General features: G+C 36.7%; 1 protein-coding gene across 3 annotated transcripts; it reads right to left on the bottom strand.

The window, feature by feature from the left end:
• Positions 1–1,061: 1,061 nt before the first annotated feature.
• Positions 1,062–21,760, bottom strand: LOC104242808 (uncharacterized). Of its 3 annotated transcripts, none has more exons than XM_009797895.2 (15): positions 21,574–21,760; positions 18,940–19,091; positions 18,771–18,856; positions 17,181–18,693; positions 17,056–17,087; positions 15,373–15,505; positions 15,005–15,102; positions 14,664–14,708; positions 14,031–14,136; positions 13,216–13,342; positions 12,382–12,497; positions 11,997–12,073; positions 5,334–5,468; positions 2,143–2,211; positions 1,062–1,575 (listed from the first exon to the last, which is right to left on the bottom strand). In XM_009797895.2, the coding sequence occupies exons 2-15, from the start codon at positions 19,061–19,063 to the stop codon at positions 1,303–1,305; spliced, it is 2,934 nt and encodes a 977-aa protein (XP_009796197.1). In that variant the 5' UTR covers positions 19,064–19,091; positions 21,574–21,760; the 3' UTR covers positions 1,062–1,302. The 3 variants fall into 3 exon arrangements, with proteins under 3 accessions (XP_009796197.1, XP_009796199.1, XP_009796200.1); XM_009797897.2 differs by having other exon boundaries at positions 18,796–18,856; XM_009797898.2 differs by lacking the exons at positions 1,062–1,575; positions 2,143–2,211; positions 5,334–5,468; positions 11,997–12,073 and adding an exon at positions 12,080–12,292.
• Between the last annotated feature and the right edge of the window lie 5,336 nt (positions 21,761–27,096).

The raw sequence follows: 27,096 nt of genomic DNA, 5'->3' as shown, positions 1-27,096 counted from the left end.
TGGAAGTGAGGCTTGATTCTCAAGTCATCCCTAAGAGGGGTAGTTTCAAGTACCTGGGGTCGTTTATTCAGGGGTCCGGGGAGATCGACGAGGATGTCACACACCGTATAGGGGTGGGGTGGATGAAATGGAGGTTAGCGACGGGAGTCCTGTGTGACAAGAAAGTGCCACTGTTACTGAAAGGTAAATTTTATAGGGCAGTGGTTAGGCCTGCTATGTTGTATGGGACCGAGTGTTGGCCGGTGAAGATCTCACACATCCAGAGGATGAAAGTTGCAGAGATGAGGATGTTGAGGTGGATGTGCGGGCATACAAGGAAGGATAAGATTAGAAATGAAGATATTCGAGAGAAGGTGGGTGTGGCCCCCATGGAGGACAAGATGCGGGAAGCAAGACTCAGATGGTTCGGGCACATTCAGAGGAGGAACACTGATGCACCGGTGAGAAGGTGTGAACGACTGGCGGTGGTGGGTACGAGGAGAGGTAGAGGGAGACCTAAGAAGTATTGGGGAGAGGTGATCAGGCAGGATATGGCGCGACTTAGGGTTACTGAGGACATGGCCCTAAACAGGGAATTGTGGAGATCGAGCATTAAGGTTGTAGGTTAGGGAAATTGTGATGTCTTTTTTACAGCGCACTAGAGTGAGACTAGCCAGTTAGGAATTAGTCTTAGGATGCTATTGATCAACTACTGATGATGGGCTTTATCTTCTGTGTATTAATACCTTACATATTCTCATATTTCCTATATCTCTTATATTGCTGTTACTTTGTTTTTATGGTATTTATGTTATGTTATGGATTTTATGGTATTTTATGTTGTTCTATTATGACTCTATTGATAGTACTAATATAGTGTCTCTTGTCGCCTCTTTGAGCCGAGGGTCCTGGAAACAGCCTCTCTGCCCCTCGGGGTAGAGGTAAGGTCTGCGTACATATTACCCTCCCCAGACCCCACTTGTGGGATTTACACTGGGTTGTTGTTGTTGGTGGTGGAAAATATTTTTTTTGACAAACAAGGAAATGACTTAGTTTCTGGAAAAAAAATATTTGCAAAGATATTTTCCATCATACCAAGCACTTGCTGTACCTTGTTTTTCGAAGCTGATATCACATGGAAAAAGCTGGAAGGAGATTCTATCAATAGTTGATGGTTGGGTGTCAAATATTTCATCAAGCTCTTTTTATTCGCATCGCCTGATGCTGGAATTCTGATATGATGTATGATATTATAATTACAATACAAGGCCATAAAATGGGCAGAATCCCAATAAGAACATGTAATTCTCGAATTCTGTAGTATTATTGCCTGAGCCATATTTGATATTCTGGTCCTTTATCAACAAATTTCTGCCAGGTTCCATCCAAATGAACTTCCTTGGAAGGATTCCAGTCCAAATGACCAAGTTTCATCGCAAGGGTATCTCCAATCTGTGCAACATAACCATCATTGTTTGCATGATATATCTTTAAAGGGCTACGACAATGGATTCCAGCTCGCGTCCGCGCCTCAATTAACTCGTTTATGATATCCCGAATTCCAAAATCATAGAAATGATCGTAAAATATTACAGGCTGCAAACAAATGAGTAAGAATTAGGATGTCTTTGGAGCTTTACCTCAAGATTGAGAGATCATATAACCACCCATACTGAAATTATCAATACGCTTTAATCTTGTGAGAGAGTAACTAAGTAAATCATACATAGTTCTGTATATATCTATGCAGATACATGTGTCTGGGCGTGCCTGCGTGCATAAACAGACTATAGATTGCTGAAGGCAACCTTTTATGGTGTAAGCAACATGAGTCCATCTTCAATTCAAGAGGATATAGCAGTGGTACATCCTTCCAAAAGATCGAAGTATGTTTAACAACATGATGCTTTTCATTTTCTCGTGAAAATCTATAATTCAGAGACTCACTAGCAGCCTCATGTACTCAGTTTCGATTTAGTTTTAAAAGCGCTACTACTAATAATGACAAGGTGAAAGATTACTGATTTGGTAAAAGGGAGAAAAAGAGAGCTTTAGTCACTCAATTTAATTTGGAGGATGAAATTTTATCTTCTCCTACTTCCAGAAAGCAATAGCTGAAAATTTTCTAAAATCTACCATGAAAACAAAAGAAACAAGGATTACCGTTCCAGGGTGAGTTAAAATGTATGCATATCCTTGTGTAAGCTTATCCCGTGGAAATGGCCAATGGCCCTGAAAGAGAGGAATATCATTTATGTCATTACCTGATAAAACATTTGGTATTAACCTGATCCCATGAATTATTTGGTATTAATATGCCAAAGTGAGAATCAGATCTTCCAACTGGTAGCAATCAGTGAATCAAATGCATGAAAACAAATTACTTTTCAGTTCACAAAGCAGACAAAAGTATAAAATAGTGGATACAAATAACTTTAGCTCAATCCCAAGATAGTTGGAGTGGGCTACATGAATCCTCACTGTCCATGTCGTTCCATTTAAGCTCATCCCAAAATGATGCATGGCAACTAAAGTTGAAGTCATGTAAGAAAAGGAAAATGGTCCAAATTTGCCACTGTATACTACCCAGAGTTGCTCAATTTACCCTCTGTCATACTTTAGGTCCATTCATACCCTTGTTGTTCACAAATCGTCTTGTATTTGCCCTTGCCATTAACAAAACTCCAGCTGAAATCGGTGGACTTCATGTGGCAATATACTTCAAGAGCAAATATTCAAATTATCCATTATACTTCAAGTTGGAGCTATGTTAGGAGGCAAGGGCAAAAACGAGATTTTCCTAACGGTGGTAGAAAGATTAGACTCAAAGTATAATGGAGGGAAAATTTTACTCAATTTCAGACAGTGCAGGGGTAAATTTGACCCTTTCCCCTTTATAAAGAATTAAGCTCAGATGTAACTGCGAGTTTTACTGGAGACACTTCAGCCAACTAATATACAATAGAGCAACTGACAAAAGATCTTTATGTAATTCGCAAACTTCACTCAGATAATGGATCTCTACATCTGTAATTGTATGCAAAAATTTCAAATTTAACAGTTTCATTGGAACCCCAATCATTAAAAAAAAACAAACTCGTGTTGTCCTATTTTGTTTTCAAGGTAAAACATGTGAGTTGGAAAGATGACACACACATCAACCGCTGGACCATGAATTCGAAATGAGCAAGTAAAACAAGTGCATGTGTGAGGGAGGAACGGCGAGACAGAGCCCGGGGAGGGGGGGGTGTGGGGTGTTTGGAGGAATAAATAATTCGGATGATATTGTGACGAGTATCAAATGATTGAGACCAAGATACAAGACTCTAACTAACTCAGCATAAATGCTGGCTAGCACATTCCTTAATAAACGTCTTGGTTAGCCTGAGTACCATCTCAGAGCCATGCTCAACAGATCCTCACACCAAGCACTGTTTTGGTATGTGATCCCGTAGACTAAACACTTTCACTTGTGAACTTAAAGTTCAAAATTCCAGATCTCTCAAAGGAAAGCTGAATCTCATGCCTGAACCACTCTGTTTATTTAACTTCTAAGGACAAATGCAGATGAAAAGCTGCATATGGAGATCTTATGGATCAGATAGGAAGGATCCCAAAGAATCGATCTTTCCTTTTGTTGTCGAATCTCTCTTAGATTAATCAGTGTGTGATATTCCGAATCCTCATTACCAATGGAATCCAAAATGAAAAGCTAAAACTATATTAACAAAATATATTTTTGGATTACCCCAAGATTTTAGGTGACACTGAACTTACAATTTTTTTTCCGAAAACTTTCCTCAAGTTGGCCAAAAGATCGAGTGGTTCCCTCTAAAATTATAGTTAACAAAATAACATCTCCATCTGCAAAAATTTACTCCCTCCGTTTCAAGAAGAATGAACCTATTTCCTTTTTAGTCAGTTTCAAAAAGAATGAACCCTTTCTAAATTTGAAAATAATTAAACTTAAAAATTTCCCTTTTACCCTTAATAACATGATTTATAGCCACACAAATATCTATGGATTTTTTTAGACCGCAAGTTTCAAAAGTATTCTCTTTTCTCTTAAACTACATGGCCAATCAAATAGGTTCAAACAAATTGAAATGGGGGGAGTAGTTCTTTTGTCCAGAAGTTAACATTCTGTCAAGCTTTAACAGAACTGTCATGTGCACCTCAGGTGAATGTTCTCCTTTCCCTTTTTCCAGGAGAAATTCTACCTCTCCTGTTCATCACTCCTTTTTCCCAGTAAAAACCATTGCATATGCCTCTGGGAAGAGGGAAAGCCCAAGGTTTCGGAAGTCTTTTTCTGAGGCTAAATTTAAGAGGGAATTGTTCAGGTCGGAGTTGTTGACACATGAAGGTGGATCCATACATGATGACATGGTAGAATCAGGCTTCGTAAGGCTTGATTTACTTTTTGAAAGCAAATTCAGAGCTTTCGGTTTCCAAGGACTTCCTGTCAATACCTTTCAGCTCTTTCTATTTACATACTACCTGCTTAGTTAATTGCAGCAATTGAAGGGTGCTGATGAAGGATGAAGAACAAGGACTAGTATTAGTTCCGCTTGAAACTATTATCTAAAGTTTCAAACTTGGACAATTTCACTTGTGTATTTAGTTCCTTGGATCAGTCCTGAACCTAGCATGGTTTCAAAGGTCATTTAACCGAAAATCTCATGGCAAGAAGTTGGTCTTCTCCAGAGACAGAAGTGCTCAAATTCTGGAGGATTGTGAAAGATTAGCTTATGTTAACTCTATTAACTCACTTGTATGAGAAGACTGGTTTGGGACTTCCACGATCTCTGCCACGAGTTCTTAGGTTGCTCTTCGATGGAGATCCCACTTATGGCTATCCTGAACTCTTTTCTGCAACATCCCTCAAGATACCAGCTACTGGAAATTGATTAGCTGTTGGAAAAACTGAGTTTTGTCTGATTTCACAGTGAGAGAGCCTGGGGGGAGAAGCTGCAGAAAATGCCCATTCTATTTCTTATTCTGCGAGCCAAAATGGAAGAAGGAGCCAAAGGGCAAGAAGCAGAGTGCAGTCATGTTCTGCTTGCATGCCTATCTTTTTGTCCGCAAGTGACGACTATCTAATATGGGACCGAACTTGTCAAGTGTTTGAAATTTGGAGGGCGTATTAGAGGGACCCACTTAATCTTTTGGCTGAACGTAAAGGATAATTCGAGCCAAAAGCTCTGAACTAATTTAAATGACGGTGAATGAAACGTAGTTTACCTCCATGCAATGCATTTACGTTGGCCATCTGTCTCACTGAATGAGTGAGAACACAAGTAGACATGTAAATCTGTGTGTGTATGTATGTGTCTGTTAGCAAGAAAGAGAAAGACCTGTGTGGATCCAGTATCATGATTCTCCAAAAATGTGACAGCACGTGAGGGCCACCATCCCATCACTCCTGTTGGTTTGCCTTGAGGATCAATTAACCTCCAATATTGATTATGTAAAGCAGAATGCAGTATACCCTGCCAGACAAATATCATTCACCAACAAGCTGAAAATCTATCATTGTGTCCTTTCTAAACTAACATGAAGAAGCAATATAAATCTAAATAAGGAGAAAGATATTAACCTATAGATACCCTGGCATGAATAGTTAAAGGGTGCTTTCTACGAAGAGATTACGTGAGACTATAATCTCCCAGGACTACTAAAGGGACCAAGAGTGGGATTATGCCTCTCAGGACTAGTAATACTAAGAGCAGGATTACATCTCCACACTCCCATGTTTGATTCATACGAAATCCCAAAATTGGATTAGAGACTAGATTCATTTCAGACAGTAACCTTGGTTTTTAGTACGTCATGAAATTGACATGTCAAAATAATTTACACACATGCAACCAATAATAAGAACGAGAACGAAATTAAGGCAAAGTACAGTTATGTACATGAAATAAGAGAAAATTTTGCTTAATGTATCGTATGTTTGTAATTTAACATAAACAATCAATATATAGAACAAAATTATAACAAAATACCATTTGTTGGGCGTCAAATTAGGCAAAGAATATATGCTTAAAGGTCAAACCAAATTGAAGATGAAAACTTTAGTCAAAAATTATGGAGTGGCAAGAAGTGGGATAAGGGGAAAATGGACATAATATGCCTTATCAAAAAGAAAAAAAGGTGGGAAAACGTGGAATTAACTCATATGTCCTTAAAATAGGGGATTGATAATTTATCTTTAGAAGGTCACATATGGTTTGAAAAAATAACAAAATACCATTTGTTGGGCGTCAAATTAGACAAAGAATATATGCTTAAAGGTCAAACCAAATTGAAGATGAAAATTTTAGTCAGAAATTATGGAGTGGCAAGAAGTGGGATAAGGGGGAAATGGACATAATATGCCTTATCAAAAAGAAAAAAAGGTGGGAAAACGTGGAGTTAACTCAGATGTCCTTAAAATAGGGGATTGATAATTTATCTTTAGAAGGTCATGCATGGTTTGAAAAAGCTAAAAGACAGTACGAGTGTGACATTACTTGTGTTTGCCATAATGCTCGTGTGGTAAGCAAAGGCTACAACCAGCAATAGGGATATAGACTTTGATGAGCCACTCAGTCCAGTTACAAGGTTGACTGCTTCATCGTCACACACATATATGAACCAGAGTTAGTCAAGGCTTTTCAGACAGAGCCTTAAAATGTTAACATGCCAACAAGCTAATTGTACAACAGATCTCCTTATCGATTCCACTGTTTCTTAAAAGTGTTAAGTCCTGTTAAATATGGCAAGAATTGATACTATGTAAATATGAAAAGATACACAAATCCCTGTAATCACACAAATCCCTATAATTAAGTAATTAGGAGATTTTGTAGGCTTGTAATTGTAGTCTTTCCTTATTTGTATTTCTGTCAAAGGTTATTTAAACCCAACAGCTTGAGGGAATAATCAAGCACTCTATTCACCATTTTTCTTCTCTTCTTCTTTCACATGGTATCAGAGCTAGGGTTTTTTAGTCCCTGCTCCATCTCATTTTTCTTCCTTGAATTAAAAGACTATAGAAAAACCAGATCCTCCTTGGTCTGACTCTTCAGTTTTCTCTATTTCTTCCTGTTTCTCTTGTTTTTGTAGTTACTTTCATTCACTTTCAGCAGTTCCTGTGTAATAAATACAACAATGGGAGATGATAAAGCAGTTGAAAATCAAATTACTGGAAAGTCGATTTTTTCCTCTTCACCATCTCCAACAATTACTACTGTTAAGTTGGATGGAAGTGGAAATTAGACCTCTTGGGCAGCTTCTGTACAACTGTGGTTTATAGGGTAAGGATATGAAGATCACTGATCAAGAATTATAGATTGGAGCATCTGATAGACCAACTTGGGTTAAAATAGATGCTCAATTATGCAGTCTTCTATGGAACTCTCTTGACAGTAAGTTATTTAATCTTTTTCAGTCATGTAAGACATGTTGCAGGGTTTGGAACAAGGTCAAAACCTTGTATACAAATGACATACAACTTATTTACAAGGTAGTCTCAGACATTGTCCACCTGCATCATAATCAACAAGACATGGCAAGCTATCTTGGACAAGTAGAATCTTTAAAGGATCAATTTGATTCTCTTATGCCTTTTACTGACAAGTTGGATGTTCAGGAGAGACAGAGAGACGGATTTTTTATGGTTCTAGCCTTGATTGGATTAAGATCTGATCTCTCCTCAGTTCGAGACCAGATTCTTGCTAGCGCATCCGTTCCTACCTTGGAGAAAGTATCTGCCAGATTGTTGCGCATCACATCTACACCAGAGGTAAACTCATATGATACTTCTATAATGGTTGTACAAATTAACACTTTTCAAAATGGACCCAGAAAAGGAAAAGGGAAAAGCACTAAACATTGCACATACTGTGATAAGGGAGGACATACACGTGATGTTTGTTGGTTGCTTCATGGTAAGCCTCCATGTAACAATGATCGTCCTCGACATGCAATCAATGTGGCTCACAGCGGAGATGGTATTCTACCTACACCAGATGTCAAGGATAGATCATCTGACTCTATCACTTTGACTGGAGCAGATTATAATGATTATCTTCAGTACCAGGCATCAAAGCAACAGTCATCTACCTCATCTACAGCTTGCACAGTGCAACCTGGTAACTCTTTTGCCTATGTCGCACAGTCTTCCTTTCCTGGACCATGGATTCTTGACGTTGGTGCTACTGATCATATATCCGGTAACCAAAATTTTCTTTTTGTCCTTAATTCTCCATCTGTCTTTTCTACCATTACCTTAGCTAATGGATCAAAGACTGCTATCAAAGGAATAGGTGCAACCCACCCTCTACCTTCTTTACCTTTAACCTCAGTTCTGTTTGCTCCTGATTGTCCGTATAATCTTATTTCCATTAGTAAATTAACCAAGAACCTCAAGTGTCTTGTAATCTTCTCTGAGGATTCTGTTTTTTGTGCAGGACCGGAGTACGGGACAGGTGATTGGAAGAGGACATGAGTCACACGGTCTATATAAACTATCTATTCCAAACCCACCAGTTGCCTTCACTTCCGCTATTTCCTCTGATTTGCTTCATTGTCAATTGGGACATCCAAGTCTTTCAAAGTTGCAGAAGATGGTCCCCAGTCTATCTAGTTTATCTTTGTTAGAATGTGAGTCATGTCAGCTTGGGAAACACACTCGTGCTTCTTTCCCAAAGCGTGTCAATAATAGGTCATCCTCTATGTTTGAAGTTGTTCACTCGGACATATGAGGTCCAAGTCGTTTCAGTTCTTCACTAGGATTTCATTATTTTGTTACATTTATTGATGATTATTCTCGATGCACTTGGTTATTTTTAATGAAAAACAGATCTGAATTGTTCTCTATTTTTCGGAACTTTTGTACTGAGATTCGCAATCAATTTGGTGTTTCCATAAAGAAATTAATCAGTGATAATGCCCAAGAATACTTCTCTTCTTCTTTTTCTTCCTTCATGTCATCACAAGGTATATTACACTTGTCTTCTTATGCACATACTCCACAACAAAATGGAGTTGCAGAACGAAAGAACAGACATCTCATTGAAACAGCTCGGACATTACTTATTCACAATCATATTCCTTTACGTTTTTGGGGTGATGCAGTTATTACTGCGTGTTATTTAATTAATCGTACGCCCTCCTCTGTTTTGCAGTACAAAAGTCCACACTCAATCCTTTATCCCGAACAACCTATGTTCCCACTTCCTCCACGTGTGTTTGGCTGTACTTGTTTTGTTCATGACCTTACCCCGGGAAAAGACAAACTTAAGCAGAAGGCTATCAAATGTGTCTTTTTAGGGTACTCTCGTCTACAAAAAGGATACAAATGCTTTGATCCATCTAAAAATAGGTACTTAATCTCAGCAGATGTTACCTTTTTTGAGACTTCCCCATATTTTTCTCCTAATTCATTAAATCAGAAGGCTATATCCACAGTTCTTCCGGTTCCAACCTTTTCGCCTCCAGCTCCAGCTCCACCACTCCAAGTCTATTCTAGACACCCTCGACCTAATTCTCAACCTACTAATCCAGTTGATGCTTCTGATCCTAATGCAGCTACACAAAGCCCATCGGGTGACTCATTGCCTTCTCCAGCAATGTCTCATGCTTCGGTTGAGCACTCATCAAATGTTATTGCTCTCCCCATTGCTCTACGAAAAGGTACTAGAACTAGTGCCAATCAAACTCCCTCTTATACCTATTTAAGTTATCATCGTTATCACCTTCATATCATGCCTTTATTACTAGCTTATCCACCGTCAAGGTTCCAAAGACTGTGGAAGAAGCAATGGCCCATCCAGGTTGGCGTCAGGCTATGATTGAAGAGATGACGGCCTTGCACGATAACGGTACTTGGGAGATAGTCCCTTTACCTAAAGGGAAAACCACAGTTGGTTGTCGATGGGTGTTTACAGTTAAGGTAGGTCCAAACGGAGAGGTTGATCGCCTTAAAGCAAGACTGGTTGCTAAAGGGTATACTCAGGTGTATGGCATTGATTATGGTGATACTTTTTCACCAGTTGCAAAGATGGCATCTGTCCGTCTTCTTATCTCTTTGGCAACGATGAATCATTGGCCTCTTTTTCAGTTGGACATTAAGAATGCATTTCTTCATGGAGAACTTGTTGAAGAAGTATATATGAAGCAACCACCAGGGTTTGTTGCTCAGGGGGAGTCTGGATTAGTCTGTCGACTTCGTCGATCTCTTTATGGTCTCAAGCAGTCTCCTAGGGAATGGTTTGTCCGTTTCTGAACTGTTTTCTAACAATTTGGAATGACCCGAACAGAAGCTGATCATTCAGTATTCTATAGGCATTCATCTCATGGCAAATGTATCTTTCTAATTGTTTATGTTGGTGATATTATCATCACAGGTGATGATCATGAAGGTATTATCCAACTTAAGCAGCATCTTTCAAGTCAATTCCAGACTAAGGATCTGGGCAAACTAAAATATTTTCTAGGCATTGAGGTGGCACAATCTGGTAGCGGCATTGTCATCTCACAAAGGAAGTATGCCTTGGATATTTTGGAAGACACTGGTATGTTGAACCGCAAACCTATGGACAGTCCCATGGATCCAAATACTAAACTTGTTCCGGGACAAGGGAAACCTCTAAAAGATCCAGGAAGATATCGGAGACTTGTTGGCAAACTCAACTATCTTACGATCACGAGACCTAATATCTCATTTGCAGTAAATGTGGTTAGCCAGTTTCTCCAGTCACCTTGTGACAGTCATTGGGATGCAGCAATTCGCATCATAAGATATGTCAAAGGTTCTCCGGGACAAGGTTTATTGTATGAAAACAAGGGACATGCAGACATTGTTGGGTATTCTGATGCAGATTGGGCAGGTTCTCCCTCTGATAGACGGTCCACTTCATGTTATTGTATTTTAATTGGAGGCAACCTAATATCCTGGAAAAGTAAAAAGCAAGATGTGGTGGCTAGGTCAAGCGCAGAGGCAGAATATCGGGCTATGGCATTGGCTACTTGAGAGCTTATATGGCTAAGGCAACTTCTACGGGAGTTAAAGATCGGAAGGGACGAGCCAATGAAATTGATTTGTGATAATCAAGCCGCATTATATATCGCTTCAAATCCAGTATTTCATGAAAGAACGAAGCATATTGAGGTAGATTGTCACTTCATTCGACAAAAGATTGAGTCCGGGTGCATTATTACGAGTTTTGTCAACTCAAAAGACCAACTAGCAGATGTCCTCACAAAATCACTCCGAGGATTCAGAATTGGCGATATTTGTAGCAAGCTAGGAGCATATGACTTGTACGCTCTAGCTTGAGGGGGAGTGTTAAATATGGCAAGAATTGATGCTATGCAAATATGAAAAGATACACAAATCCCAATAATTAAGTAATTAGGAGATTTTGTAGGCTTGTAATTGTAGTCTTTCCTTATTTGTATTTCTGTCAAAAGTTATTTAAACCCAACAGCTTGAGGGAATAATCTAGCAATCTATTCACCATTTTTCTTCTCTTCTTCTTTCACATCAAAGTGGTTGATTTCTCGCAGTTTACAAGATCTGAATTTGCCGCCCAAAAGAATCATTACTAATTATGTTACATAAAAGCAGCACAGGTGTGGTTATTAACATTGAAAGACAATCGACGAACTGTAGTGTTGTTTCTCCTCAGCTTCTATCTTGGTAATTACTAGTTCTATTTTACTCATTCGATTTCTTTGCCGTTGAAAAGATTGTGTAAAGTAAAATAAGCCTTGTCTATTTGTCCCGCCAGTGGGTCAAGGGTATGAAACTACAGAATAAACCTGCACGAAATCAATCATCTCCAACCTATACATAGCCATTCTGATACTCATCCAAAACCACATGTCATACTACTTGCTCTACTTCATTCAAGAAGAGAGGCATAAGAGCACGAAGGACTGGCATGCATATCATTTCCAAATAATTGAGATGCTTTCATATGAGGGGATAGAGGAAACCCTGCAAATAAAAGATGCTCTAACGGAAGTACCTTTGTCGTGACATCAAATGCTGAAGAGCTCCCACCAGTAGCATTGATCCAGTTAACTATGCGCTGGCGATGGGCATCTGGATGCATCAGAATAACACAAATGAATTTTCTACACAAAGTATGTCCTCAATGGTTAAGGGCATTGCCACCTAATCAGTTTCAAAGCTGAACCGAGAAATGACCCTGGTTAGCACAGAGAGTTGGAGCCAGACCACCTTTTGTTATTTGCTCGAACACATCTCAGAAATACCCAGTTACAAGAATTTGCATAAAATGACCAAATGAGTTGTCATAACCTAGCTTCATGCACAACACTTGTCAAACTTTACAATCCCAAGCTGAAACCAGTTAGACAAATCTACAGCTACAAATGAAAAATGCTCACCTTGGTTGTAACACAAGTTTCCACCTTCATAAGCCAGACTATCCCAATACTCGCCAATAGAAAATGCGGGATTTGATGCTTCTATATATTCTTTCACATATCCCCCTGAAAAGCCCCTGCAGACAAGAAAGAGCCCACATTACTGCAAATGACAAAGGTATCCTACCGAGCAGAAAGATTCATAGGACTGAATAGATCAGCCACTTTCCAAATATCATAGAGTATCGACTCAATTGAAGTTAAAAACTCCAGGAATGTATTACATGAAAGTGCCACGTTGATTTCCCTCCTAACATCTCATTCAAAATCGTCCGAGCATTTTTTCATTCTGGACCACAACATAGTTCTTAGACTATACCTAAAGGATAATAACATAACATGGAGATCAAAATGAAGATGAAATACAGCTCCATGAGAGGTCTGATGTCTGAAATATGATCGTTGTTTCCAAATATTCTTCTATTGAATGTAGACATATAGCTCCAGCAGAATCAAATACGTGACAAGAAGTTTCCACCTTATCTTCATTTAGCTTCCAACGTCCATTGAAAGGAGAGACAGAACAGACAGACAAACAGAGATAGAGAAGACTTGAACAGCTACCCCTTATAAACTTCGGGAAAGGAAAAACTAGTATCAATAAAACAAGCAGGTAATGCAGTATAACCACATATTGCAACAAGAGAGTTCTGTTTTTCCTCTTGATTTTCAAGTTTTCTAACCAATATGATGAATGCAAATCAACGTTTTACAAAAAACTGGACTTGTTTCTAGAAATGGAAGACAGAAGTACTAAGTTCAAAAGTAGTAAACCAAGAAGAGTTACGGCTTCACCTCACAAAGTCAAGGCGCCACCCATCAAAACCGATGTCATTTCGCAGCCAATTTAGCCACTCCTTTACATCTTGTCGTACAAATTCCTGGGAATGATCAATGTTTGGTGCAGCATGAAATATATCACCTACACTTCAAAGGCACACAAAGAGGGGGTAACTAGAAAAATCCTGTAAGAGGAAATACTTATAATCTCTTCTCATCAGTCTGTGAAGCTCATCAAAATCAAATATACAGGTGAAGAACAACACTTTTAGAGGCTATTCTGGAAACTTTTTTTTATTAATAAGGTAAGATTTCAGCTATTCTGGAAACTCAAGAAAGTTATGCACCAAAACTGGACTATCTCCAGATGATTCCTCACCTTCACCACATGCTACATAGTCCCAAGCATACCCTACTGTCTTGCAGAAACATATACAAATCTGAGCAGAAGCATAAACGTATTGGTGCTCTCAGAAAAGAAAATACAATGAAAAGATTTTACAGTACAAGAATATTAGTTTTGGTAATTGCTTTAATCAAAGACTGGACAAAGACATGTTACAGTAAAATAGCATGTTGATCAATTGAATAGAAAACTTGGGCAAATTTCAAAGACTGAAATCAGAAGCTTGGAGGTGCAAAGATGAAGACAATCTAAAAGAGCACCAATGACAACAGTCATTTTCATTAAATTAAAAAATTAACCAAGATCGCACCAAGTGACAGGAGTTCTCCAATATCTTAGTGTGCTGATAAACCTCTTCCATCTGGCAATTATGGACAGCACATTTACAAACATATCCCATTTGTTTCATGGAGAGAATTTATACCACTTGAAGGATTTCCACGGCCTTGAAAGTTTGGATCATCACAAACAATTGCTTCAGGTCCCCACGCAAGCTTGCCTCCGAAAATGTTCCAGACACCATTTGGACTCTACAATCAGGTGAGAGCATTTATCAACACTTCCAGCATTAGTATGAGTTAAAAGGGTCAGCAAACCTATTGGACTAGTTTGCCTTGATTTACTCCAAAGCAGTCTCTACAAGGTTTATACAAAATGTACAATCTCAAGGAGGATAGGAACTATACACATCCATGAAAGATTGGGTATAGATGGCAATGCTAACTTAGAAGAATATGGTCTATCATACGGGGAGAGACATAGGCAATTATGGAACATAAGAGGTAACAGATAAATCAAATATCATGATGAATGTTTCTTTCTATATACACTCCAGAACTTGGACCAACTTAACTATGCCATCTAAAATGATATTTTAATAAACAATTGCCAGCAAGCACAATGAAATAGTGTTCAAAGTATATGACTTGCAAACAACTCACACTTGCTTCTAGAGCTAAAAGGTTTTCCTACATGAACATTTTATTTCCAAGCAAGGCGAAGCTAACATTCTTATGACATATTAAGAAACAAGGGCAGCAGTTTAGAAAATGAATACCTGTTTATGAGCACATCGATGGTTCAACACAACATCTCCCAAAGCCTGCAAACACAAGCAGAACAGCTAAAAGACAAACCACATTGTTCTATGCCCATAAGCAGCTTAATAATCTTACATAATTCAGAAATTACTCATTTGGTGATAGTAAATCCATTGCACTAGCAGCAGACGTATATTACTGGTTAAAGAAGATAAACATACACAGATTTGCATTTCATGCAAAAGAATACATGGAAAAAAACATGTAATGATTAAAGAATCATGGTAACTGTGTGAATGCACACTTTAAAACTACAAATGCCAAGAACAACAAGTCAAATCACCAATTAGATACTGACCAGAAGATCTTGGTTGTGCATCTCTTCTATGCAGCTTCTAAGCTCTTCCACAGAACCATAAGCAGAATTCAAGTTGTAAAGGTCAGAAGGCATGTAACCTGCAGTAGTCCTGTGTTATTTACAATGCAAGTGATACTGTAAATCTTATTTAACCAAATCATTGAATAAAAGGTAGTTAATTCAGAAGGTTAAGAATCATCTTTTCACCCCAACATATAATGAATTGTTCAATTATTAACAACTCCTCTGAAACAAATAACGATAATGAATAAAAAACAATCATCTACAAAAAATATAAATCAGGAAACAAATGTTATTGTTAGCAGTTCCCATTTGCCTTCTAATCTAAATTGATCAAAGAGGTCAACCTTGAGGAGCAACTGATTCTGTTGGTGGTGGAAACCAAACTGCTGTGATACCACTGCGGGACAAATCAGCAGCTTTATTAGCAAGCTCAAGATACCACTGTCTTCTCCAGCTTTCCCAATTGAAACCTTGGAACTTCAAAATCAAAGAGAGCTTTATAGCTACTAAGAATAAAGGAGACTGCGTGTAAAAGAAGTATAGGCATTGATAATGATAATGATAATGATGTAATGCAGGTGTCCTGTATGAAGACCCTGGAAGAGGATGAGAATTTCAGATAAAAAGTGGTTGTAACAAGAGCTTCATATAAGTTTTTGAAAGCCTCGGAGTGAATTTCATTCCATTAGATGGTGGCGGTGGTAGTGCTGGTTGGTGATACTGATGGAGTGATGGTTATAATAATAATGAGGATGACAATGAGAATGATAGTAACAACAATAGCAGCAGTAATAACAATAAAATGACAATAATAAGAATTATAATAATAATAATAATAATAATAATAATAATAATAACGATGACAGTTAAAACACAAAATATATAACATCCTCCTCCCAAATTGGAACATCTTAGTTTGACTTAGGTTATTGCTAAAAGTGAATTATTTACTCTAGGGGAAACATGTAGGTGCATAATAGTTTTTGTTTGTTAATCGAGAATAGAATTAGAAAAGTTCTTTTGTGAAGAGTAAACGTGGTCCGATAAAAAATTTCGAGACAGTAAAATATGCTTAATTTTTTTTTTGAAAAGGGAAATATGCTTAATTTTTTTCTTATGATATTATACGGTATTTCAGAAGGAAGTAAAAAAGGAAAGGTGGAAATCCTAGTTAAAACTGAGGAAGTAAGAAATATGGTAAAACTACCAGTTCGCTCAATTTTGATTTCCACCTCTAAATATGTATTCTGCACTAACCCAATAGTAGGTAGTAACTGAGCATCCAGCTAATGTCAAGCACTGATTGCAGCAGTGGAACATCAGGAGGCAGTAGGAGCCTATAGTTAACTCTCCAATCTACCAATCATCTTGATTATCATTTTAGATTTCTGTAGAAAGTAGAACTATGAAATAACATGCACAGCTGAAGTGGTAATTCCCTGCTCTTGCAGAAACCCAATGCACAAGACTCCAAGATAGCAGGGTCTTAGGAGGTCTATCCATCTGCCCATCTAGGTGTAGACTTTCTTCACTAATGATTCTTCTATTTCTTCTACTCGGTCCAAGTCAGGCTCAAATCTAGCGTTCCACTAAGAATACTTGCAGGAACTCTGTACACTTCTCAGTATGACATATGATATATGACTCACATCACCTTTCCCGCAACAATTAATATTTATTACTTTAGAAGCAAGGCCTCTTTCTGTGATCTGTTTATACAAAAGCTCTTGCTGGATGGAAACAATTTTTAAATGAAAAAATCTGCATAAGTCAAACCGGTGTGTCAGCTAGTTTTCAAAGATGGAAATAAATTTCTTCAACTTGCTTAGCAGTGGCTTTTGAACAGAAGTTATCGATGGAGCAGTCATATGTTTCTTAATGTATCAAAAAGAGTTGGAGAGAAATAAAATGCAATATTGATTCAAGTCACAACTAAGCTTACATTTAACAGTCAAACCAAGTATAAGTTGATGCAAGCTAAAAACTGATTCAAACACAAATCAAAATAGAAGCTGGTATATACTGACCACAATCTCTCGTCCAGTACCAGTCCCTGACTCTGCATGCAAAAAGTCGATTATACACAATTAAGCATTTGAGAACAAGCTTCACGAGTGAACTAAAGTAAGATCTTTGACATGAATAGCGGTACCTAGTTTTGTTTCTTCTGGAGTTCTCTGCCATTTAACTGTCTTCCGTTGAAGAGCACGTTCCAAAGCCTTCCTCTTCTTTTCAATAACTTCTTTCTCAATCACATGCTCAACTAGCACATCTCCTTCCTTTAGCTTTTCTTGGGCAATAGACCATACTTCATCAGGTTTTGGCAAGTCCAAAGTTTTATATCCTGCTGTCATGGCTTCAGATACATGAGTCTTCCTAGGTGGAAACCTGGGACGGAGAGATCTTATCCTCCGTGCCATCCACTCAGGAGTTGGCCTGCGAGGACCATCAGTTAAAAGTTTCCATTTCTGTGAATCGTCATCCATAAGAAGGTCTATTCTTCCACCATTAACAGAATAAATAGCTTCTTCATCCCCTTCTTCTGAAGAACTTTTCTTTAGTAACATATCCTCAGCCATTTCTGCTCTTTGCCTCCACATTTTCGAAGCAGCTTCAGCTGCTCTTAAAGATCTCTGCAGTGCTTCACATCTTCGCATATATGCCTCATCTTGCGAACGTGCTGTTTCTCTTGCTGCTTCAATTGCAGCCTTCAATCTCTCGATCTCAAGCTTAAACGCTTTTGATGCTGCCTTCCTTTTCTCGGTAGCATCTTTTCTCATTTTCTCTAATGATGACTTAATTTCCTCCTCCTGTTGGAGAGCTGCTTTTCTACTTGACTCCTGAAACTCGTGGAATAATTTCTCCACATCATTTGCACGGAGTTCGTATGCTTTTGCTTCTTTACGCGCTTGGTTTAGCTCTAATTTCAATCTGTCAATGTCATTTCTATAAACCAGTAATTGAGACTCCAAGTCATTCACAGTGTTGCTTAACTTAATATTCTGGGACTGAACTGATATGATCTCATCAACCGAACCCATGTTATCTACAAATGCAGCCATGGCTTTTGTTGTATGGTCGCCAGCTGATTCAGCTACAGCCAAAGCCTTTTCTATGGCATCCTTAGACTGTTGCAGAACAGCGAATATGGCCCCTTCAGAGGCACTCCTTATTTGTTCTTCAATTTGAAAAGATGCCTCTGCTGCAGAAGCTTCGGCAGCTGAAACTCGTAATTGTGCATCTTCAAGTATGTGAGAAGTTGCCTGCTGAAAAGCAATCTCCGCAAGCTTCTCAACCTGAACCGCAAGTTCAACTGCATCTTGTTTTGCCAAGACCAACTTAGATTCTAAGCTAAATTTCTCCTCCAAAGACTCTTCTAGCTTATTGTTAAATAGAGCCTCCGCAGCCTCAAGTTCTGATATGGCCAAATCCTTATCGTGCATTACAGTTGACAAATACTCCTTCTGTTTAGCCTCAGACCAAGCTAACTTTTCAAGCAATTGATCTCTTTCCTTTTCAATGGCTTTGTTTCTGGCGCGAGCATCAGAGAGAGCTTTTCTAGTTGCCAACAGTTCATTGTCATCAACCCCTATTACCTTGCTACTCCCTAACGAATTATCATCCCCATCATCAAGGAAATCTGTGAGAGCTTCAGCTGAGTCATCCTAGATGTAACAATGAAGTTTCAGTAGTAGTAATCACTAGCACCATAACTCAGTTAAATAACAACTATCAAAGATACTTGTAGGAGGCATAGAAATGTAAACCATGCTCGAGAAAATGACATGTCTTGGTTTGCAGAGCCAGGCATCCGCGAATAGAACTTTTCTGAAATAATAAGATTATCACATTTAACCTTTCTTGCATCCAAAAAATTTCAAACTTTGTGCATACTGGAATGAATATCACACCTTTTCCCACCAGAAGTCCTTCTATTGATCGTGGGAAGTGACTTAACAGCAAAAACTTGAATAGGGTCATGATGTCTGCACGAAGAAATGCTAGGATGATATTGAACAGATCCAAATAATGCATCTGGTAATGTGCTTGCACCCATATTTTCCTGTCAAGAGATCACTAATAAATAAAGGACCAAAATTCCATAAACATAGTATCAACCAATCAATCTACTACTACTCAATCCCAAATGTGTTGAGGTTGTTATATGAATCCTTTATAAGGTGAGACACATGTGATAACTATCGTGGGATTGCACTTCTTTTTTTATATAACTGTGATATTCGGGCCAGCTTAGGCATAGCTTGACTAATTCCACGGAATATCAGCTACCTCCCACCAGCAACGGATACCAGGTAACTCTGTCCACCAAGGTTTAGACAAAGAAGAATAAATCACCTAGTGTTTTTGCCTCGCTGGGGTTTGAACCTGAGACCAGATGGTTCTTAACCCACTTCATTGACCCTAGGTCACACCCTTGGGTGCTTGGGATTGCACTAAGTTTGCTTTAAATTATTAAGTTATATATACTAAGGGCTAAAATCTAAGTGATCAAAAATAAGAGAGGCATTTTTTATATAACTCCGCCTGCGTGAGATTGCTCACATTGTCGGTCCCAAGCCCGGATAAAGGAGGAGGGTTGCAGTAGGTAAACAGCCAGCATAAAACATGCCAATTTCATGATGAATCCTCACATTACATACTTTTTTATTTGTATTTGCATGATATTGGAACGAGATGAGTTTAAATTGTGTAATGTGGTTAGTGAAGATTCATATAACCGACCGCAACTTGTTTGGGACTGAGGCGCAGTTGTTGTTGTTGTCGTATTTTTTTTTATATATATAACTAAAGGTAACTTCTAAACATGATGGACCTTGAGACTATAAACTGACATTTTAGAAACCAGTTCTGTTTTTAACTTAAGAAAGAACTTAAGGTTCCATCAGTCACAATAACTGAAAGCAATAGAAATAACATCTCCATTGCAAACTTCATTCACAATAAACAGTGGGACTTACAAACCATGTCTTTTATCCTCCCCAGTAACTTGATTCAATGAATCCACAATATACACATACCTCAGTTTCCCTCAGGCCATGACAATATCATTTGGCACTTAACCACAATGCACAATTCACGGCTAAGTCTAGTTATCTCTCCTTACTCCCACCAAAAATTAGCTCATCTTACAAATGGATTTGGAAGCTCCATATCCCCCCAAAAATCATCCATTTCCTTTGGCTATGTAGCCATGAACGCCTACCCACAAAACAACACCTTCATAAATTAACCATTACCCCAACCAATTTATGCGACACCTGTCAAGACATTGAATCAATTTCGCATATTTTTGTTCACTGCCCAAATGCTAGGCACTTTGGGCTCAACTGGACCTACTACCAACTATACAACAAGTCTTACAACGCTCCATCAACACACTTCAATGGCATTTTCAACTTATCCATCTCAAACATCACACCTTTCCCAATCAACTACCAGCCTCCACCTTCATTCCCTATTGCCTCTGGCACCTTTGGCTAACACGTAATCACAACTCTTTTCATAACCTTCAACAAAAGGTTGACAGTTCTTATATAACATCATGAGCATCTGAATTCTTTTACCTCACTTCCCCCACGCGTACCACTAATCGTAAGACCCCTCTTTATATAAAATGGCAGCCCCCAAAAGTAGGCCACTACAAATTAAATACTGATGCTTCCTCATCTAACCGTCATGGTAGAAATTGCGTTGGATTTCGTACCTCAAGTGGCGATTGGTTACCGGATTTTGCAGAAACTGTTTTACAAGGATCCAGCCTGGAACTGGAACTCAACGCTTTGCACAAAGGCTTGCAACTGGCTCTACACCACCAACTATTTCCTTTGGAGATCAATGTGTATGCTGCTATCTTGTTTAACTCTTACAGAACTCACATACCCATGTTAATTCTTTTGTTGATGATTGCAGGTTCATGCTCAAGCAACTGAATGATCCCGTCATCAGCAGTGTTTACAGGGAGCAAAATATAGTAGCTGACACTTTAGCTAAGTATGGAACCACTATGACGGACAACAACCATGGGTGCCTCCTACACTCACCACCACCTTTTGCTATGGCTGCCCTCAAAGCAGACTTCCTTGGAGTGCCCACCATGCGTCTGGTCAATGCTTGCTCTTCTACCACTCTTTCCCCCACTGTACATTCATCCCAAGCAACGACCTCTAGGCAGCATCTTTTTGTTAATGCTCCCACTAGGGATCAGCTATTAGGGGTATATCTATAAACCCCTCCCTACTAGTTAGTTCTTTTGTTCTACCAGATGCACCTAACCCCCTGTAGACGCTTTGTTTTGTTATTAATATGATGTTGTTATCTAAAAAAAAAAGGAAAGCAACAGGATGATACACAAAACGTGTAGAAGAGCATGTCGAAATAGCTGAAATGAACAATGCGGTGCAGCAGTGAAAGTATTGGAAAGAACAAACACGAGCATCAAAAGAAGAAGACAGCTATCAATTTAGAGCTTCATAATTTGATGTTTACTCAATAAAATCGAATTGATAGAGAAGCACTTTATTTACCTGATTGTGATGTTAAATTGTTAGACGAAGAGCCTCATTTGAATTTTGTTATCCCAAAAGCTGAAGTGAAGTTAAGTGGATGAATGTTGGGATTCAAGTAGTATGTTATGAGTACATGGAGGAGGAGAGCTGAATGTACGGCTGGCGCTGAGAAGGAAAAAAGGTGTTCTACTTTTCACTTTTCAGCAGGAGCAAAAGAGGCCACTGATTGTTTAATGAGTGTTCCAGTTGACTTCATTCGTGAAAAGACACATGTACCCTTGAGCAAGCTCCCATTCTCCACTATTGCCTTTATAACTATAGGTGATCATGGTTCAATATGGATCAGTTTTTACTTAAAAATTAATCAAACCAAACCAAATCATTTAAGTCGATCTTTTATCTATTCGATTTATATTAATTTTGTTCTTTTTTTTGATTTTTTTTTAAATATGAGACATACACTTCTAAATACATATTCCGCAACTACATTTTGAACAAAACACTATCAAACCAACTATTCTTTGATAAATCTATAATTTACCAAGATATATCGATGATAATTCAAATGATAAATAATTTAAGTACTCAACCAAAATTAAAATAAATCATTTTTTTACATGAAATAGATTGTTGTACTTAGGAAACGAAAACTACCTATCAAATTAACATGCAAAGAATTAGATTATTATAATAGCAAAGAACTAGACTAAAGGTACAAACAATTGACATGTACCATAAAATTTTAGAAACTTGGTATAAGAATACACACACAAAGTGTTAATTCAAAACCAAAACCAAATCAAAACAGAAAAGTGTTAATTTTTTGGTCGATTTGAATCGGTTTTTGATTTGGCTCGATTTTTTGAATTTTTATGAATACATCTACTTAGTAAAAATCCTCAGTGTGATTCAAGAGACAATCCAACTGAATATAAGAGTAAACGGCATAATCTTATGGTAAAATTTACTTGTATTTGATGGTTATAGCAAAACTATAAGGTATTCCTTCCATTTCAATTTATGTGGCAGTATTTTATTTTTAGTTTGTTTGAAAAAATTATAACTTTTAAAGTTTTAAAATAATTCACCTTAAATTTTTTATTATGTCCTTAATGACAAACTTTTATAGTTCGCATAAAATGTCATGGCATATCTAAAACTATCAGTTGTACAAATCTTTCTTTTTTCTTCAACTTCATACCTAGTAAAATAATGTCACATAAAATGACACGATAGAGTGATAAATTGAGGTGAACATATATGCTAATTAATTATAATTTAATAATAACATAGGAAAAAGATGGGTTTTGATTATTACTCTTTTGTCCATACCACTATCCCCTCGTAAAATTAAGTTTAAAACTTGATCTTTAAGACTTTGTTTATTCTAGAAAAATTTTTTAGACAAGTCTACTTCTTTCGAAAAGCTTTTTAAATATACCTATGAACAAATTACATTTGCATGTCCAACTCGACAACTTCCTTTCCTGCTCCTTTATATTCAGAAAAAATGAAGCATTAAACTTTTGTCCAAGTCATGTAAAGGAAAGAAGGGGAAAAGGTCGAAAGATCAACATTGGAATTAGCTGGAAATTTTTTAGCTGTATTTGATGTTTTATAGTTTGATGGATTATAATAAGCAGCGGAAGCAATCCTAATATCAAAATCACATGTAATCTAGATAACTAGTATAAACGGAATTTCATGAGTTATCTCTTGAAGCGTGAACAAAACTTCTCTATTACGTGAGCTCCAATTCCACAGCAGCGCAATGAAATCTTAATCACCCGCACGATCACGATCTCCGAATATTTCACGGTCTTCTACTGTATTACCCAAATAATACCCGAAAATAGTAATTTCGTAGGGGCGAAATTTCTAGGAAAATAGGCTGAAAATTTCGGTCCCCTTTTTCTCCCCTCATCTAGGTGGAAAATCTTATGTATTTATAGCACAAGTTTTAAGGGTTAAAACCATTTTCCAAAACCTGTTAGGTTTTATTTTCCACCAGAAAAAGAATTCCTTTATTTCCTATTATTTAGGCACAGCAGGGACCACAAAATTTAATTAACAAGGCTTCCAATTATGGAATTAATTTATAATTTTTGAAATTAATATCCACCATAATTAATTACGAATTATTCCACTAAAAATCCGTAATTGCACTCCTTATTCAATTTCGAAATTCATCCATTAAATCTTATTTAACTCCCCATGTTAAGATTTAGATACTAATCAATTAAATTAAATTACTGACGATTTAATTTATTAATTATTTCCTTTAGACTTTCGCTTAACTTATTTTATGTATCGGATACAAAATTCATCGGTCGGGTTTACACATGAAAACTTATAAGCTTTCATAAAGGTGTATCATCAATCTCTAAACTGAGACATGAATTCCATCAACTAACTGTTACTTCGCTAATGTACATTATTATTATCCAATTTACCAGGCATATTAACCCATGAAAGAATCTCGTCGTTTAATAAATCAAAATATAATAATGTACACAACTAATAATAATTATATCAAGATTAAGAGTATAAGTACATTTAATGGCTAGAGATTTTATTTTATTAAGTTAGTATAAAATACTTATCTCTACTTGATCCGTTCAATACATACAAAATGTACTAGCACAAGAAGTTGGGATTAAACCATTTCCATAATCAAGATAAATTATATTTAATCTTTTCCTACAATCATTCTTGATGGTTTGTCCAATTTCATCATTAGATTGTAAACTCAAACTTTATACTTATAAGAATCGATGATTTAATCTTCCGTGTATAAGCTAAACTTTTTACACTAAATCATCTACTATATAAGCAAAGGACATAGACTAATATATGATTTATTTAAAAATTTATTAAAACTGAATAAACAATTATTTCATAATAAATACTATATCTAAACCAAACCCATGGTTAATAGTATATATCCCAACAATCTCCCACTTAAACGTTTAACCATGACAATTATTAGAATATACTATATCCAAATGCATGGTTAATAGTATATGCCCCAATAATCTCCCACTTAGACTCATAACCATACATCTACAACTTTCTCAAGCATTCTTTTACATGACTATTAAAAATCTTCACCAAATAAGGTTTTGTTAAAGAATCTTGCCAAGTTATATCTGATGCAATATTTGTCCAGTAATGCTTTGTCGTAACTATCTAGTTTGGTATTAAACTCTTCAGGGATCCTGTTACCGAAACTATCCCAAGAGTGTGCACTGAACTATGATTTTCTTTAGCATTCTCCCACTACGACGAAGTACTACTAATATTACCTTCATTATTTTACGACATTGAAATATTAGTGACTTCTACTATAGTGTTCGTTGTTCAAACATCACTCCCACTCGATAAAGGCATATCATGTCTATTAACGTTCTCCCACTACTTAAATGCAATGGAATGTCAATTCTGACGTGTGGGTTTTGATGTTCTTGAGCATTTTTTTTTTGCCTAGTTCCTATAAAAATAGTTTACTTCTAGGAATATGTTTTATTAAATAGTCTTTATTTAGAAAAATGCATTTGTTTTAAAAATTGCCTTATTTTATTTAGGGAAATAAAATAAAACTCTATTCGTTTTCTTGGATATTCAATAAACATGCATCTATCCATTCTTAGTTCCAACTTACATATGCGCTTTCCCTTTCAGCACATATGCGGGACAATCCTATATCTGAACATGCCACAGACTGAGCTTACATTCAGTCTACTGTTCTATAGATGTCCCAGGTACTAACTTAGAAGGAACTAAATTCAGAATGTAATTTGCAGTTTCCAAGAAATATTCCAAAAACAAATAAGGCAAATCTGAATAACACGTCATTAATCTATCCATGTCCAAAAGAGACTTATTTCTTCTTTCTACTACATTACTCTATTATGGAGTTTATGGTGTAGTCAATTGAGATATAATCCTTTATTCTGATAAGTAACAAAAGAACTCTTTAGAGAGGTGCTCGCCACTACAATTAAATTGCAGTAACTTAATATATTTCCTTGGTGCTTCTCCGTTTCAAGTCTTAAAATCTTGAATTACTTAATTCATTAAGGCTTACGGTGCATCAAATAAATATATTAATATTTTGAGTAATTATTTATGAACGTCACAAAAATACTCAAAACTATCTCTTACCAGTATGTTTTTAACCATATAAATCAGAAGGAACTCATTCTAACTTATCACTAGCTTTATTTCCTTTTGAAGGGAAACAACCTTTAGTCAAATTTCCTTCCAAACAGGATCTACACGTTGATAGTGCCTCTACTTTCAATGAAACTTAAGGTCTATCCTTGACTAACTTGAAATCCTATCCAGATTAATATGACTTAGACAAAAGTGCACAGATAAGTTTTACTCAATTTTGAAGAACATATTCTCTTATGAGGTAGACTAATATTGTTTTGTTCAGAAGAGACATTAATATACAATAACAAGGTCATGCATTCATGTACCACAAGAGATAAAATGTTTATCAAGCTCAATAACTCAAGAGTTATTCGAAAAATAAAACAAATATCCATCTATTATTTTGCCTAGAAACCGGAATTAAATTCCTTCTAACAAAAAGTACATATGTTGCATCCTTTAAATTAATGTCTTATCACTAAAAGAAAATTTTAACAAGTAATACAACAAATTGCATAACGTCACCGTAAAGTTGAGATAAAAATATTAAATAGATTATAATAAGTCAAAACACTGAATATTAAAATTCAGACTGCATTCAATATTTATATACATACATGCATCTCGAATAATAAATTTCGATAAGGTAAAGAATCATTCATGCAAAGTATATTATATAATGCAAGAATTATACAATCCAAAAATAAATAGAACCAACTCAGATGGAGAGCATACTATTATTTTCAGTTAATTTTATATAACCTTTTAGTATAAAAATTTTAAGCACACTACACATATATGTCGTGCATCTTGAATAGGAATTTTGATGGGAAAAGAACTACTCATGCAACATATATATGTAATGCCAGATTATTCACTCCAATAATTAAAACAGACCCAACTTAGATGGAGAGTATACTGTTAATTTTAGTCAAGTGAACATCATAATTAATAGCTCTAGTTCCATTGATCCAACATGTATACTCAGATGGAAAGGAAGTACACGATATCAATTACTAGTATTTCACCTAGTGAGCTTACAATAAATTTATCTGATATGGAGGAAGACTTAAAGTCAACACGTAAATTTATTAATCACTTGAAATTAATAGTGGAAGACCATAGAAATATATTTCTATCACCACTTAATCATGATTGTATTTGAGTTACAAAATTGATTCAACCTTTTAAACTCAGATAGAGAGTTAATACAGGTTATCAATAACTAGTAACTATATCTAGTGAGTTCATAATAAATTTATCCGATATGGAGGAAGACCTAATGTCAATGCGTAAATTTATTATTTCACTATAAATAAAAAAATGAAGACCATAGGAGTTAATTCCTATCACCACTTTATCACAACCACGAACTTTTATCTG

The sequence above is a fragment of the Nicotiana sylvestris genome, chromosome 2 (genome assembly GCF_000393655.2).
Source record: "Nicotiana sylvestris chromosome 2, ASM39365v2, whole genome shotgun sequence".
Taxonomy (NCBI): domain Eukaryota; kingdom Viridiplantae; phylum Streptophyta; class Magnoliopsida; order Solanales; family Solanaceae; genus Nicotiana; species Nicotiana sylvestris.
The sequence above is the reverse complement of the archived record's forward strand: the minus strand, read 5'-3'. Positions and strand labels throughout refer to the sequence as shown.